Raw genomic sequence first — 16,301 nt, forward strand, 5'->3', positions numbered from 1 at the left:
CCTTCCCCAAAATCTTAGCCTCGATTCTCTTACTTACTATACATAATTGCATTTGCTGGACTAATATGTTTTGTGATAGGATACGTCAGATTAAGTGATAACTGTCATAAATATTTCACTGAAAAACTTCATTTTTTAAATTGAAATAGCCATTTGAAACAGAATTCAGGATCTTTATAAAAATACTTTGTTTCTCAACTTTCTATATTTTGCTTTGTTTTTGCATTTTGTTTTCCATTTAGATTACTGATGAAACCACAATGGCATGATTTGCTCCCGTGCAAGCTGGGAATTTGGTTTTGCCTTACACTAAAAGCATTGCCTCATCTAATCCAGGTAAGATATACCTCTTTCATATAATACTAGATGCTTTCATTTTAATTATTCATGAAATAATTTATGCCCATGTCTGCTATCTGAATGCTGAATATACAGTCGATGCTTCATAATGCTGATTGAATTGAATAGTATTTTTAGAAGTATAAACCTAATTTAGAATAGTTCTAAAATTATTTAGGTTTCTATTCCTGTATCTCTTATAATGCTTTTAGAACACCTTAGAATTCTAAGACACTGGAAAAAAAAAAAAAGGAAAAAACCATACTATCTTTAGGACAGACATAAAAGCAATGAAAATTTTATCCACTATTGTCCTTTAAGGCATATCTAATAAGAAAGAACAAGACTCAAATATGTCACCATTATTTTAATAGCATTTAAGTACATAGTATGGGAGAAAAAGGTTTACCCATGAGCATTTGTATAATTAAGCAGAAATACATGGAGCTTTATATTTTATTTGCAACTTTAAGAGGAGTGAGGATATTTTGTCTTGTAATAGTAATCAGTTTCTGTTGATAGTTGTGATCAAACAATAAAAAATCATATGGCAGTTTCTCTTACTTTTTTATATTTAGAATGCCAAGATGTATTTTATTGCTTTGCTAATTTTAATTATTGCATCTGGTTAGAAAATTTCTAACACATAAACATATTTGAAAGAATATATAATAGTTTTGATGTACGAATTTTGAGGTTCTTTGAGGTTGTAATTTTGGAGAGGAAATACTTCATTTCAGAAAACAGCAAGAGAGAAGGATAATTTCTAATCAGTCCTACCCACTTTTTTTTCATATAACAGAGCTGTCATTCCTAATCATTTAAGGAAATGAATGACTCAGACTTCTGTATTTTATTCCTCTTTTTCCTCTAATAATGAAAATATTATATTTGAAGGGAAAATGAACTAAAAATTAGGAGTGTTTCTTTCTAGCCTTTGAGAAATTATTCATCAGTGCTTTAATCAAAATAGTTTATCTTAATTGTTATTGCTTATAGAATCATTTTGTTTGCAGTTAATAGAGACAGTTGAAACATTTTGGTAATTAAAAACCTTTGTTTTTTAGTTGTTTAGTATACTGTTTATTTGAGTAAAAATCCACAATCCTTGTATGCTCTGTCTGTAAGACTTAATAAGAGAGAGGGGAAAGTGTATTTATTATACTGGTATATGTGAGCGAAGATGTGACAGAAAAATATTTTAGGACGTTTTCTTATGTTTTTAAGAATAATTATTTTTTGCTACCTTTAGAACCTATGCAATAGGAAGCCAGAGTGTAGATAAATTTAAAATATAATCATGTGACAGTATACATAAAATATCACATAAAATGTCAGTCTGAAACACTTCTTTATAATTTTAATCTAAGTCATTTGAAACAAAGTTTATTTGGTAAAATTAACATACTTCTTGGTTAACATGCAGAGCAGGTTGCAAAAGTAGAATCAATTTATTAAAATGGCTTAGATCTACAAGTTATTACTTTAAGTGTTTTGCCTCATCACAAATTTGTAGAAGACTTACAGGAATTTTACAAAAACTTTTTAGCCTCTTCAGAAACTGCTTTCTTAAACTATTGAATCGATTTGAATTTTAAAGTTTTGCTCTTCACCAACAGAATAATATAATATAGTAGACTCTGATACAAATTGTAATAGTGAAAGTATTTTTAGATCAATAAATGTATAGCTTATGCTTTCACAGGCATCAGTACTTACTGAATGGTTACTGTTAGGATTAGATTTTGTCTGCTTTTCTCCTCCCAACCTGCTGTGACCTTGGTATTAGTTAATCATTCATAAAATTGTGTAATGTAAATACATATACCTTGTCTACAACACTGAAATTTTTATGACACTTTTATGAGATCTTCTTAAATAAAGTTTTTAAGAAATTTCGAAGGAGCCCTTTTTACCTGAAGCAGTCTGGATTGGTAACTATACAGTGGTGATTTAAAAAAAAAAAAAAAGCCCTACCAGAGCCCTCAGTGTAAAAAATGATACATATGACCTTAAACATTTTAAGCATGTGCTTTACATTTTTTCACCACTCTTGTGATATAAGGCCTTTGTTTTATTTTAAAGTAGGAGTCCTTTCTTGCATAAACCATACCTATCATCTTGGTTTCTTTAAGGACAAATTTCCAGGTGATTTCTTTAGAGAAGAGTTAAACTACACTCTTATGAAGCAATGTAATTATATAAGCCTTAGAGATTTTTGTGATGTCCCTCAGTCTTGTATCATCGACTTAGGTACATCTGGTGAACAGCTCTTTTAGCCACTCTTTCATTGAGCCTTCATTGGTTTTCATAGAAAATTTGCTACTCAGTTTTCATCTTTTTTTATAACATTTAATTGAATCATAATTACAAGAATCACTGAAACACATGGGTTTCAGAGCTAATACAGTGAGCTCATATAAGCATAGTTAAACAAGTATCATTTAAGGGAGTTTTACTTCAGTGTGTGAATCCCTTGAGTTTCATGAAAAGTTCATTAAAACTGAGCACCACGCATTCTGTGTAAGCATATAGCTGTTGGGTAAGACAGAGGGTGGTCCAAGCTGACAGTGGGAGACCCGGATACTTGCAGCAAATGGCCTTCACACTAGCAGAACCTGTTCCCAAATTTTCTCCTTGTCTTCTCAACAGCTCTTCATCTCCAGCTCCCCCCAGCCCCCATTCTCCCTCTAAATACCCATCCCTTTATTATACTTCACATGCTTACGTGGTGGGTTATCCAGCAGGATTTGGAAAAGTGGCAGTTCTGGGTCAGTTTATGCTCCGAAGTTCACTGTGTATTACTTAGCATCTAAGGCCCTAAGAAAACTTCTTGTTGCCTAGTTACTTTACCTAAATTGTTTTCTATCCCTCCCCCCAAATTACAAATGAGAATAATTATAGCAATATTTGATGTATAAAGCTTCTACTAGTTATGTTTTGAAAAACAGTTCAGCAGGTTCAATAAAATGTGTTAAATGCTGTATCAGAGGACAGTGGAAGAGGCTGTAGAGGTGAACATGCCTGCTTGGACCTTGCAGTCAGGCAGAGGTGGTGTCACATGAATTAAAATAATGGTGACACAATACGGTATAAGCTTCACACGTGTGATATAAACAGTGACTCCTGGAGATGTTCAGAGAAGTAAGATTGTCTCTATTTAGGAAAACCAAGGAAAACTAAAAAGAGGAGCCACTTGAATGGAGTCTTGAAAGATGAGTAGACACTTGACAGTGAAGCTCCCACTCTGTGTACTAGGCAGTGTACAGAAATAGTGTCATAGATGCGGTAGTTCCCACACAGTCACAAAGAACGCCGAGGAAAGCATTGTACAACTGCTTGTTTTTAAAAAATAAAATGCCACATAGCTAGCTCATTACTGTCATCTATGACTATATCCCAGGTCTCTAGACTCTGAATATAGCCATTTAGGAATTTATACGCTAACAGATAAATCTGACAAACCTGTTAAAGGACATTTAGACAGGAACGTGTTTCCATAACACACATCTGTCAAAGATGTGTATACATTCATTGTTAGGAATGGGAGAGTTTAAGTGCATCATGGGCATCAAATACTCACAGTGGTTCTGTGATCGGGCAGGGAAGAGGTAAAAGTATTTCTTTGGTAGCTCCCCCTTGCTTTTTGAGAAGGTCTTTATTACCTCCAGCCCTGGGTTTTGTTCCTTTCCTTTGCTCCGAAAAAAGATAATAGGAGGAATTGTAAGACTTGGTAGATTCGAAGAAGAATGAGGCCAATCACTGAAAACGACTATAGTTTGATACATGTGAAATATTTGATGTTACGTTAATCTCAGACATTTCCTAGACTGGAAGATCTTCGAGGAAATTTGTATGTATGCACTGTATTTAGCAAAATGTGTGTCTCCATATCATTCATGTACCCACGTGGGCAGAAAATTAAAAAATCAGATGAGAAACCAAAGAAAAAGAATACAGGGAGTATTTCTAAATGAGAGAGCATTAGAGAGGAGAAAATGCATGACTGGATGCCGAGGAGGTGGGAGAACTTGATAAGACTATTTCGATTGCGAGAAAAGCAGGTGGAATGATCAACAGAAGAGTCGGAATATGAATTAGAATTTAACAAGGAACTTGGCCTGTATCAGGAGTGGCATTGTGTACTTTGAGGCTGGAATTTAATTTTAATGTTAAAAATACGGCCCCAGTGACACTTTCCTATCTTACCGGTCTATTTCTGTTCTCATGATAGTTTTGAAGGGAGGACGCATTCTCTTGGAATCTGACTTAACCAGTCTTCCGTGTTGACTATATGCAGCCTATAACCCCAAGAAATTTTTCTAACCTCCAAAATGCCCTTCTTGATATTTTTTAAATTGACTGTATGTGTTCTGAAACATGTTCATAGCCATGAAAGTAGCAGACAGCTGATGAAATATAACCAAGGCTATGTGCATATTTTCATTTTAACTCTTGTAACTTGGTTTATTTTTGTGACTGCCTGTTTGTATTGGAGCTTCATATATTTGGGTCCATAATAATTTAGATTGTTAATACCATTAACTTCTCATACAAGGTCAGTAGGTGCTAAATATCCCAAGTGATCAGCAATCTAATTCATAGTTCATAGTTCTCTACATTTTCTGAGATGAAATAGGTCTTAAGTAAGTATTCAGCATTGATTTGCTCTATAGTTTGATTTTCTGGCAATGTACCATTTCAGTTTCTCTCTACCTGCTATGTTACATTTGTTAGTAACATAATTTATAAAATATACAACTCCTTTACGTGTGCAATGCCTCAAGTTGTTCATTTTTCCCATTGTTAAGTCCCAGTCCTATCTTTTCTCATTACCAAGCTGATCTTATCTGGACACAGACTAGAAAGTATTGTAGGAAATTGCCAGCATGCATATCTCCACCCCCATCAGGATTTACAGGTTGCCAAGGAGCAGTGGCTGAGAAAATGGAGGAATCTTCTCTGTAGTGCTATGGCTTTTACCTTTAAAAATTAAAATAAAATTAAAGTTGCTCAAGAGAGTAACAGGAATATTGTACTTTATACAAAACTATTCATAAATGGAGGCTTCCTCCCTCCCAGGAAGCTTCTTCCTTGGAAACTACAGCTGTGGACAAGGCTGGAGGTCACCCTCTCTATAGTGAGGGCCCTTCATTTCTAGCCCCTTTGCTTCTGCTTGCTGGGACTCTGTCAGAAACCAAATAAACAAAACATTCACAGCTAATTAGCAGGGAAAAAAGCTTCTAAAAGGCTAGGAGGCATTTGTAGCAAGCTGAGTTGCCTGTCCTTCTTTCTACTCAGAGTTAGACACAGATTTTCCGAGGGGTGAGGAAGCTTACTGTTAGTACTCTTGTAACTTTTTGAAAAATTTTTGCACACAGACATACTTTACATAGGGTATATGTAAACAAATGAAAAAGGATGGAAAAGCTCGTCTGAATTTTTATAAGGCTGAAACTCCACTGCCACAGAAGGACAAAGGGATGCAGGAAAATTGGAAAGACCTCGCAACAAAGATTCCATTCCTTCCACCCTCTGAAAGGAGGGCATAAGATGCAATTATTCGGCGGTCCAAAGACAGAATATAAAGTAGAGTTTTGTAGAAAAGATTTTAAAGATTTAAAAACCGCAGAGTGTTAGGTAGAATGTTAGCGATATGCAGCCTCATCAGCTCCATAATTTAGAGATGAAAAATACTTAAGACTCATTGGTGAGACAGTTTGCCCAAAGCGACACAACTAATTAATGGTAGAAGTGAAACTTAAAGCAGATGAAAATAAATTTAAAATATAAGAAATATAAAAAGCTAAGAAAGAATAAATTTTTTCAACAGCTGGGTAATGAGCTGAGTAGCTAGTGTTATAGTGAGTGAATAAGCCGTCTGATCTTAAATTCTCCATAAGAGGATTGAGGCAGATTGTAATTATTATAAAAATTGTAGAAGGATTCTCGCGTTGATTTGGGGCTGAATAGATGACTTCTGTGATCTCTCCCTCTTTACCCAGATGGAAAAAGGAGCTTTTGGCCCTTCCATTTCTTTGAATGCTGCTGACTCAAAGAGAGGAGAGCAAAGCTTCTTCTTTTGTTTTATTTTTCTTCTTGTGAATTTAGTATTATCATAGTTCCGTACAAAAAAAATTGACTCTTATTCAAAGTATGAAATTTAAAAGTTTTCCTGTATTCTTCATTGTAATGTTATATATTGTATGTAATTACACATTATATGTACTTCTGAGATTGTAAGTCAGTGGGAGAGCAAAATTGATATAGAGCAACTGGACTTGTGGGCAGATTTCTAAAAATGTGCTTAAGATAGTCTCCTATACTGAAGGTTGTACGTAAGCTTCAAGCAGAAGAGACTGGTGCTGTCGGACACAGAGGTGGGGCATCCTCCATCCTCCGTGCAGCTCCCTGTCCTCTGAGTTCTTCCCTGTTCCTTATTGCCTTTAGGACAGGTGGTACCAGTTCCCTGCTTATACCACTCTAAATCAACTCCCTTCTTTCCTAAATTTTTTTTTTATCATTTAATATTTTGAAGTTTGTAAGGAGAAGTAAAAGTAAACCAAAACATGATAAACAGTGCCAGCTCAGCATGTTATTTTATCACTTAAACTATGACAATAATGTTAAAAAGAAAGGTTTATAAGAATGGATATCTTCCATCTTGTAGCTCACTAATCTTGGAAATATTGCAGGCTTAGCTAAATTGTCATCATTATGAAGCCTTTCCTGATCAGGCCAACTGAAAACTTCCCGTTGTATAATCTCTGTGCTGACTTCATAGCACTTGGTATTTGTATAAATCAGGATAGACTATGGTATGGTACAGATCATTCTGGAATTCCAGTGACTTGAAATTTTTTTTCCAGTGTTTGCCTCTTATTTACTACTGGTTGGCGGTGAAGGGGGCATTCTGCTCTAGCCAGCCATTTAGGGACTTAGAATAATGATGTCTTGTAGCTGTACCCACCTGGAACGTGTGGCCTCCTTGCTCACCACTGCGAGAGTAGAGAGCTGGAGGACTGCACAAGCTTTTTGATGTTTGGTTTAAAATGATACATGGTATTGCCAACCACAGCCCATCCAGAACCAATCCCATCACCCCACCTAATCTCAAGATGATAAAGAAATGTGGGGAAACAGATAGAATGTTGGATGAGCACCACTCATCTTCCACTAATACGTTCCACAAATATTTATTGAGAGCTTACTATGGGCTAGATACTCTTCTAGGCCCTGGAAATTAAAAAAAAAAAAATTATAAGGCAAAAATCCCCGTTCTCTTGGAGTTTATATTCTTTATTTTGGTTAATATCCATAGTTATTTTTACATATGCTTTAAGGGCAACTGCTTGTCTTATATAATCCTCATATATCCTAACAAAATACAACACATATAATAGTGCTTCAGTAAATAACTGGAAGTAAAACTAGAAATAAATTTGTTTAACACCTTCCAGTGCAGGAGCCCATGCTATGTATTTGCGTACAAAGAACCACCCATAACATGTAAATTCTTTAAGTCAGTCATAGTTCTATAAGGTAAAATCAGTCCTCTGCTTTATGTCTATGCAGAGCCCTCCAAGAAATTTTGTTGAGTATTAAGAGAGTTGATTATATAGTAAAAGCTTTTCCTCATGTTCTGTCAATAAGAGTATAAATTCCTCGAGGTCAGAACTCTCTGTTTGGAACAATGTAAAGTCTATAGTTTTAATGCAGGATTATGGAGCTAAACTTAGTCCAGAGCCCTGATTGATTAAAGTAAGCATTTGTTCGCTCATCAAATACTTACTAAGTGTCTATTATGTGCCAGGCATTGTTTCAAAAATGGATGAGTTTATGGCCACAAGGAATATATCATTTCCTGTGTAGGTTAACTGGGGCTTATTTTGGACTATCAAAATGAAATTTTGTGTTTATTTTCCCTACTTAACAATGATGGTCGCATGAAATTAGCTTCTCATGAAGAGTGGGAGGGAAAGAAAGCTATTTGTTAGATTTATCCAAAATCAAAAATTATCCTGAATTTTTTCATCTTCAATCCCTTTTAAATATACTTTCAAGCCTAGAGTCACAGATGTAGACAACATGTTTACCAGAGGGGAAACGGAAGTGGGGAAGGATAAATTAGGAGTATAGGATTAACAGTTACAAACTACTATACATAAAATAGATAAGCAACCAAGATTTACTGTATAGCACAGGGAACTATATTCAATTTTTTATAATAACCGCTAATGGAAAGTAATCTGAAAAAAATATATCACTTTGCTGTATACTTGAAACTAACACAGTATTATAAATCAACTATACTTCAGTGTAAAATATATGTGTGTATATATAAGTATATGTGTGTATTTATATGTATGTGTGTATGTGTATATATATGCATACACACACTATATATATTTATAGTTTCAAGCCCCTTCACCGTTTGATCACTTTCCTTTTAAAGTCTTCTAGTTTGTCAGTGCATCTTACAGTGTAGGACACCAAACTTACAGAAGGATTGTTGGAACAATGTAGAGTTTGTTGGGTATAGTAGAATTGTTTGAGATTATAGGTTTATTAAAGAAGTAATGCTTCTTAGAGTGAGCATATTGTAATTATAATTCAAAAGTACAAGTAAGATATGAAGGAAAGAAAAAGCATGAACATTTAAATAAATGCTTAGAAATGGAGCAAAAAGAGGATAGGGTTCTTTGCTTAGAATAAATGGTGAGTGAGACGAGGGAATGTGTTAGAAGTCTTGGAATTAGATGGAGTAGATTAAGGTGATTGGGTGCATTGCTATCCTGAGTTAGTGTGGTTTTGAATCTAGTGGGCATTTCAGAAGGGAATTTTTAGTGGAATTCTGTGCTGTAGCAGGAGGAAGAAACATTAGCAGAGAAGTGTTCAAATTTGGTAGGACCAGAGGAAGAGATTTCTCCAGCAAAAGCTTTTTGCGCTGTGGCGAAGAGGGTTCAGGTGAAAAGAAGTCAGGTAAGCAAGACAGGATTCTGCAGGCGGAGTTTTGTTTTTGGTTAAGTATAAAACAGAAAAACTCACCCTTACTTTGTGGTGGAGAGTAACGTTCTTGGCAAAATGCTGAAGTGATAATAAAAATAGGTTAACACATACAGGGCCTCAGGGTGTCCCATGTATTAGCACATTTTATCTTTCTGACAGCTCTGTGACTTAGGTGCTCTTATTATCCCCGTTTTATGGAAGAGAAGATCCACCCATCAAAAAGTGAAGTAATGCTGAATGTCACGTAGCTAGTGAGATGGCAAAGCTGACCTCTGAATCCAGGTAGCCTGCCTCTAAAATCTGCCCCCGCCATCACTTTTCTGTCTCACTCTACTATACTGTGGTGTCTGATTTCAGTTTCCCTTCTTTCACGCCTCATCACTAACTTATCTGTACCCTTCTTTCCTTACACGGTGCAGCCTTTGTTATTTCCCTGAAGAAGGCGATGCCTTTCCGACCTTTTCCCAACTATTAAAAATCACTCTCTGGAAAGAAGCTAATAAGCCCACTCATTCATTCATACCAAGGAATGAATGACTGATACGGTTTAATGTAAAATAAGACTGTTCTGAGATTGAGTTTTTTAGGGGTGCGAGGAATGTTAAGAGGCCATACATTCTTAACCCTAAACCCTGATGAAATTTAAAGTACATAAGGGCATGGGAGGATGAGTAAGTCAGGTGCATGACTTCTACACCCTCTAAATTATACCATTTAGCTGGTCCAGGGCGTATGGGAACCTTCTAGAAGAAATGAGGTGAGAATGGAAAGAATAAGAGATACACCTTTCTTAATATTTATTCAGTGATTTTAGAAATGCCCTATGATTTCTCTAATTAAGTATCAGGTAGAAGAGTTCTGATATAACCCCAGGAGACACAGACCCCAGGAGAAATCTTTACTTTGGACAATCACAGATGAAAAGAGATAATCCCATTCCGAGGTTTAAGTGTTCACGCATTTACATCTGAATCAAGATAGAGCCAAGGATTGATTTTGTTCCTTTGTTTCCTGCAGAAATAAAACTCTCAGATGGGTCTATGATTTTTCTGTCCTAGGAATCTTACAACGTGAGAATGTTACCGTAGATTTATCCTCTTTTTCTTATTCCACAGCAGTCAGTCATCAAGCCCTTATTTCTTTCTTAACAAGGTTTCTCATATATTTCAATCTAGTTCAGTTCAGAGAATACTCATTGAGTGCCTGCTCGATGCTAGATACTGTGCTGAGCATACTATTACTCCTATCTCAAATTTCTCATTTTCTAGGTCAGGATATAGCGTGATACAGGCAATCAAAGAAATCCATTTAAATACAGAAGCAGTATACAGGAGAGATTTACTCTGCCGGGGAAAGGTCAGAAAGACTTACAAAAGAGGTGATGCTTGAGTAGGGTTTTCAAGGATGAGTAAGAGTTCTTCAGAATAATGGTAGGGGAGCAAAATATTCCAGCTAGAAGGCAAAGCATTACAGAGAGACATGAAAGCATAGCACGGTGTAGCCTGGCAGCTACAAGTAGTATTGCTATAGAACAGATGAGGTTTGAGTCAAGCGGTGGTGGAAAATGATCCATTTTTGCTTTTTTCAGTGTCAGGCTCTTGATATGCCTAGAGCACCAACTTGTTTCTTTCCATGTCTGTAATTATTGAAGGCTTAGTCTTTTTTCTGCACTCTGCGAAAGTCTTACCTATCCTAAACGCTACTCCTTGAGACTAGCCTCTGTATCTTGACACTTCAGTGTCTGTGCACAGTATGTGTCCTCAACCCTCACCTCTCTGTGGTAGGAACTGGTGTCTAAGTGCGCTGGAAGAATGACAGCTTCCACTTGTATCTATGTGGTCATAGAGGTTTCATAATCAGATTTATATATAATGATTTTGAAAATCCTTTGGCGTTAAGGGACTAATACGAAAACAGTGTTAGTGCTTTGTTAGTCACAATAGTATAATTTACTGTGCTACCAAATAATCCAGTTCAGTCCAGCAAGTGTGTTTTTCTGCTCTCTGTCCATACAGAATATTGAGAAAATACACAATAGAAGAAAACAGGGAGAAGATGCCTCCCTCATGTATCTGAAAGAAAAGACTTTACTTAAATTTATATGTAATTTCTGGCTTTCATTAGTTCTCTAAGAGAAAAATCACAAAGAACTGCTTATTCAGTTTCTTCTGCTTGTCATAAAATGTGAAAACATAACCACAAAGGAAGACTGCTTGCTAAATGAATATACCACTTTCAGTTGAAGTTACATGGAAAATACCATCAAAGCAAACTGACTTTTGTGTTAATTTATTTGTAACTTCTTTTTGCAGGATGCTGGTCAGTTTTATACCAAATATAAAGAAACAAGATTGAAGGAAAAGGAAGATGCATTGACTAGAGCTGAACTTGAAACACTTCAAAGTGAGTTTTAAATGTTGCCTTACTATATTAACTGTATTATATAAAACTGATTATTTGAATTTGGATTTTTCCCTTAAATTCAGCAGTCATTAAATTTTCTGTGCTTTCTTTGCTACTTTCTAAATAGTTACTGGTACTTAATGTATTATATGTGGACGATACTGTATTAGTAATTTCTGAAGCACACACAGCTCAATATCAGAAGAGGGGATAAAATTAAAATGGGTCATGTAGTTCCACATAGTTCCTTTAGTCTGGGAGGCACCCAAAGTTGGGAAAGTCCTAAAATACTCCAGTGCAGCAGTCATTATTGGTATTTAGTGTTGAGTCTATCCTGTTGATCACAGCTTGAAATATTATAGTAGTAAACGGGAAACCTGAAAATGTCAACGTTTTTTGTTTTAAGTCTTTGTTTCATTTGTATTATTGTTATATAGTATGAAACACCTTGACTAAAGTATCAGTATGTTTGAAGTCTTTCAGTGAACATTAAAGACAGTTCTTGCTGATTTTAGGAAGAGTCGAGCAAACTATTAAGGAAGGCATTTTCCCAACCCTGGTCTTTTTGTCTAATTTTCTATTCCTGCCTCTTTCCCACACAGATACACTCTGTCTCTTTATGTTGCTTTATTTTTATTCAGAACATTTAACACTACTTAACATTAATTTATAAATTAATTTTGTTAGTTGTCTGGTTCCCCTAATAGAAAGGAAGTTTCTTGAGGGTAGGAGACTTTAATTGTTTTGTTCACTGTTATGTCTATACGAGGACATTAACGAGTTCCTGGCACATAGTAGGTGCTCAATAGGTAATTGTTGACTGAATTCATGGAGGTGACGTCTATTCTTTTACGAATTCCAAATGTGAATGTTTTGGGTTCAAATTTCATTCCCCTCCACCTACCTGGATTCCTAGAGAAGTGAATGGTGTGCATGGTGCCAGTCTGGGCACAGAAGACAGTACAAACACCATTTTTACCCAGACATTTTTACTTCATGCCTATAAACATATAAAAATACACAGTTTAAAAAATGACTTGTGTGCTTTTGAGGGTGTATGGGAAGAGCTATTCCTGCAGCCCATAGAATTAACTTAGCCAAACCAAGTTGAAAAAGAGCAGCTGTGGTATTAGTGTACCACACAGTCAATTCACACTTCCAACATATAGAAAAATGGTGATAGCTGTTTCCCTTCATAAACTGAAAGTCTGGCTTTTCTGCTTTTACCCTGATGCCAGATCATGGTTTGAGAAGAGAGAAGAATTAAGTTCTCTCCAAACTCAAGCAGTGCATTGCCACTACCTAAATGTGTGACCCTGAGGATTTAGTTTCCTTTTCTGTCAAAAAAACACGTTAGACGAGATGACCCCAGTATTAGTTTTCTAATGTTGCTCTAACAAATGGCCACAAATTCAGTGGCTTAAACACAAATTTATCATCTTACAGTTGTGTGTGGGTCAGAAGTCTGACGTTAGTCTCACTGGGCTAAAATCAAGGTTACCAAGCAGGGCTGCATTCCTGTTCCAGCTTCTGGGGGCCTCTCAGATTCCTTGGATCATGGCCCCCTTCTTCTTTCTTCAGAGCCAGCAATGTTTCATCTCTCTGACTATTCTGTGGTTACATCTCTGTCTGACCATAACTGGAAAAGGTTCTCTGCTTCTAAGGACTTGTGATTAGATCGGGCCAATTTAGATAATTCAGGATAATCCATCTCAAGGTGCTCAACCTTAATCACATCTGCAAACCCTTTTGCTGTGTAAGGTAAAATATTACCAGGTTCTGAGGATCAGAACATGGTCATGTTTAGGGAGCCATTTTTTTGCCTTCTGTAACCTTCAGCTGTCTGGGTAGCTTTAGAACAGGGGCTGTTTTTTTCATCTTTGTGTCTGCAACATTGAATATACAGGCACCCAGTAAATGTTTAATAAATGGATGAATGACTAAATATATGAATTAATGTAATGCCATGAATATTAATAAGTGTCATATGAAAACCTATCTTGTACAGCACACAATTTAATTTAAAAAGTTTCAACAATTACAAATACAAAATAGTATTCAGGCAAACTAATTGTTTAAAGCAGACTTCTGCTTAAGAGAGGAAAGTTTAGGATGTTAGAAGATTACATATTAAGGTCAACTGACGTGTGTGTTGGAGAGTAAGGGTGGACAAATGATTATTACTGTTACATTACACCTAAGATTGAAACAGAAGTTGATGTTACAATAATTGTTGAAATAGTTTTAATTAAATTGAATAAATCAGTGAATAAATGAAACTCTAAATGTAATTTTTATATACTTGTTATTTTTAAGTCAAATTGTTCCATAAAAATTTTCTAAGCCTTTTAAGACTCATCAAAAAGAAGGGGAAAAAATCACCTTTACAAGAAAGGAGAAAGAACAAACCAACCCAAAATTTACCTGTAGAGGCAGAATGAATACACTAATTTTATTGCTTTTACAGTCATGCTTTCACAACCCTTTTTCCAAAATTGTTCAAAGACTTTTGTTCTGCCTGAGAATTTGATAACAATTCTCAAACAGATTTAAATTCTTATTTTGTTATTATTGTTTAATAAAAAAAATAGTATGTAAAGAAGCACAAATTTTATAATAGGTAAATATCTGAAAACTCTGTGTGCCAGCAAATATGTGTGATAGTCTTCTAAAAAGTTTGAAAATTCATTACTAACTTATTTCTTGAAATTCAAAATGAGGAAAATAAATACCAGAAAATATATTAAAAATAATATTCCTGCTAGGTCTCAGTAGTAAGACTTCCGTTGCTCATGTTTTAAGATCAGTGGTGTATTTAGAAAAGGTAATGGTATCAACATTAAGAATGTTAAAGAACAGTCATATTACTGTTAATAACGTCAGAAACTGTCATGTATTTTTAAATGTAGTCTCTAATGGTTACATGCAAAGAATCTTTTAATTAATTTTGTTAACTTCATTACAGTGTTCTACACTGTATACTTTAGAATTAATACATGAAGTCCCCAAATCCCCCAGTGTGCATTTCATTTGCCCCTATCCTTCTTAATTTTAAAGACCATCATTGGAATACTGAGTTCATAATAACATTTCCATCTGCTTAATTGAGTAAATGCATCTCATGCAGATTAGCAATAGCTATTTTATGCTGCCTGTTTTTCATGACCTAATTGCTAATCTGCCCTCAAGTCTATCTGCTTCACTGCTGAGATTCTGCAGTGTCCGCCGAGGGCTGCACTGGAGCTACACTGAGTAGGGTGCAGTGGTCTTACTAAAATGGTATTTTAGAGGAGGAAATCTAAAAAGGGTGATTTCTTAAAAATAAATATCATTCTTCTGGGAAGTCTTTATGCAAAAAAAAATGTAATAATCTATTTGGAAATTTTTTGAGCATTTATTTTTTATTATAAACTTTTAATCAGTTTTATGTTTTAGGTTTGAATAGGTTGGATATTTATAAATACAAGATTTTTTTAGCGTTAATATTTTTACACATTCTCTAATTGTATGAGTTCTAATCTAAGTCAATAGATGCAAGTTCTAAGTACTGTAATGAAACAGCCTATATCATGAATGGGGAAAAATGACTTACTTTATAAAGAAATTTATTGTAAAGTTTAAAATTATTTAAAGACAGAAGGAAGGAGGAAGAGTAGAAGGAAAACTTAATTATTTCCCCTTTTTTCTCTGTACCTTATCTGTGTTAAGAACAAAAGCAAAATCAAGCAATCAAAACCCCACCACCAAGTGCTGCTTTTTTACCTGTGGAAATAATCGTTCCAGGCATTAATTATGTTTTCCTTCTTTTGTGGTCCCCACTCCATACCTCAGTGATGGGCCTAAGTAGGGATGCCAAGGGGACAGTAAGAAGGTGGTGGACATAATATGCCTCTTTAGGGTGACAGGATGGGGAAACATTCACCTTCCCCAAGGTAGTGGAAGACTGGTTTCCTAGAAGACTCAGGTTCAGGAGGAAAGGAGATGCTAGTGCTGATCTGTAAGTTGATTCAGGGGTTGGTAGGGAAGAGGACAAAGGAGACAAGGTAGATGTAACCACGATGGGTTAGAACAGTTTTCCTTGGGTAACAGGGTGCTCATTGCTGGGCGATTACTCTGAGGTAATTGATGAAAAGCATTTGGCAAATCACGGCTCCAGTACATTTTGGAAGCAAGACCAAATAGAAACTCTGCCTTCACTTATGAACCATATTGTAAGTAGACATATATATATATATATAGTAAATATATAGCAAAAACCTAATAGGAGCCCTAGTCCCAAGAGTTTATATGTAGCAAAGAATATCTAAATGGTATTATCTCCTCAGTACTTTGCTCTAGTAACAATGGAATATGAATTTGAAAAATCATGTAGCTCAAATATAAATTTACAGTTCCCTCATTATGTCAAATCATAATGCTGTGATGCTTAAATATGATGTTGTCTCAGTTTTCCCACTGAAATGATTCAAAAAAGATTTTATCCAATTTAGTATATAAAACATTTATGCCTATAGATTAACTAGTCAAATTTCAACTAAAATTTTACTTAC

The 16,301-nt window shown here is 35.3% G+C and overlaps 1 protein-coding gene across 1 annotated transcript in view; it reads left to right on the forward strand.

Annotated features, from left to right (window-relative positions):
• Window positions 1-16,301, forward strand: part of DNAJC1 (DnaJ heat shock protein family (Hsp40) member C1) — a 149,520-nt gene that overhangs the window by 67,779 nt on the left and 65,440 nt on the right. The window contains exons 6-7 of the mRNA XM_074358370.1: window positions 243-336; window positions 11,661-11,751. Coding sequence (XP_074214471.1) covers window positions 243-336; window positions 11,661-11,751 — 185 coding nt within the window. The remainder of the gene's footprint in view (window positions 1-242; window positions 337-11,660; window positions 11,752-16,301) is intronic.

The sequence above is a fragment of the Camelus bactrianus genome, chromosome 35 (assembly GCF_048773025.1).
Source record: "Camelus bactrianus isolate YW-2024 breed Bactrian camel chromosome 35, ASM4877302v1, whole genome shotgun sequence".
Taxonomy (NCBI): Eukaryota; Metazoa; Chordata; class Mammalia; order Artiodactyla; family Camelidae; genus Camelus; species Camelus bactrianus.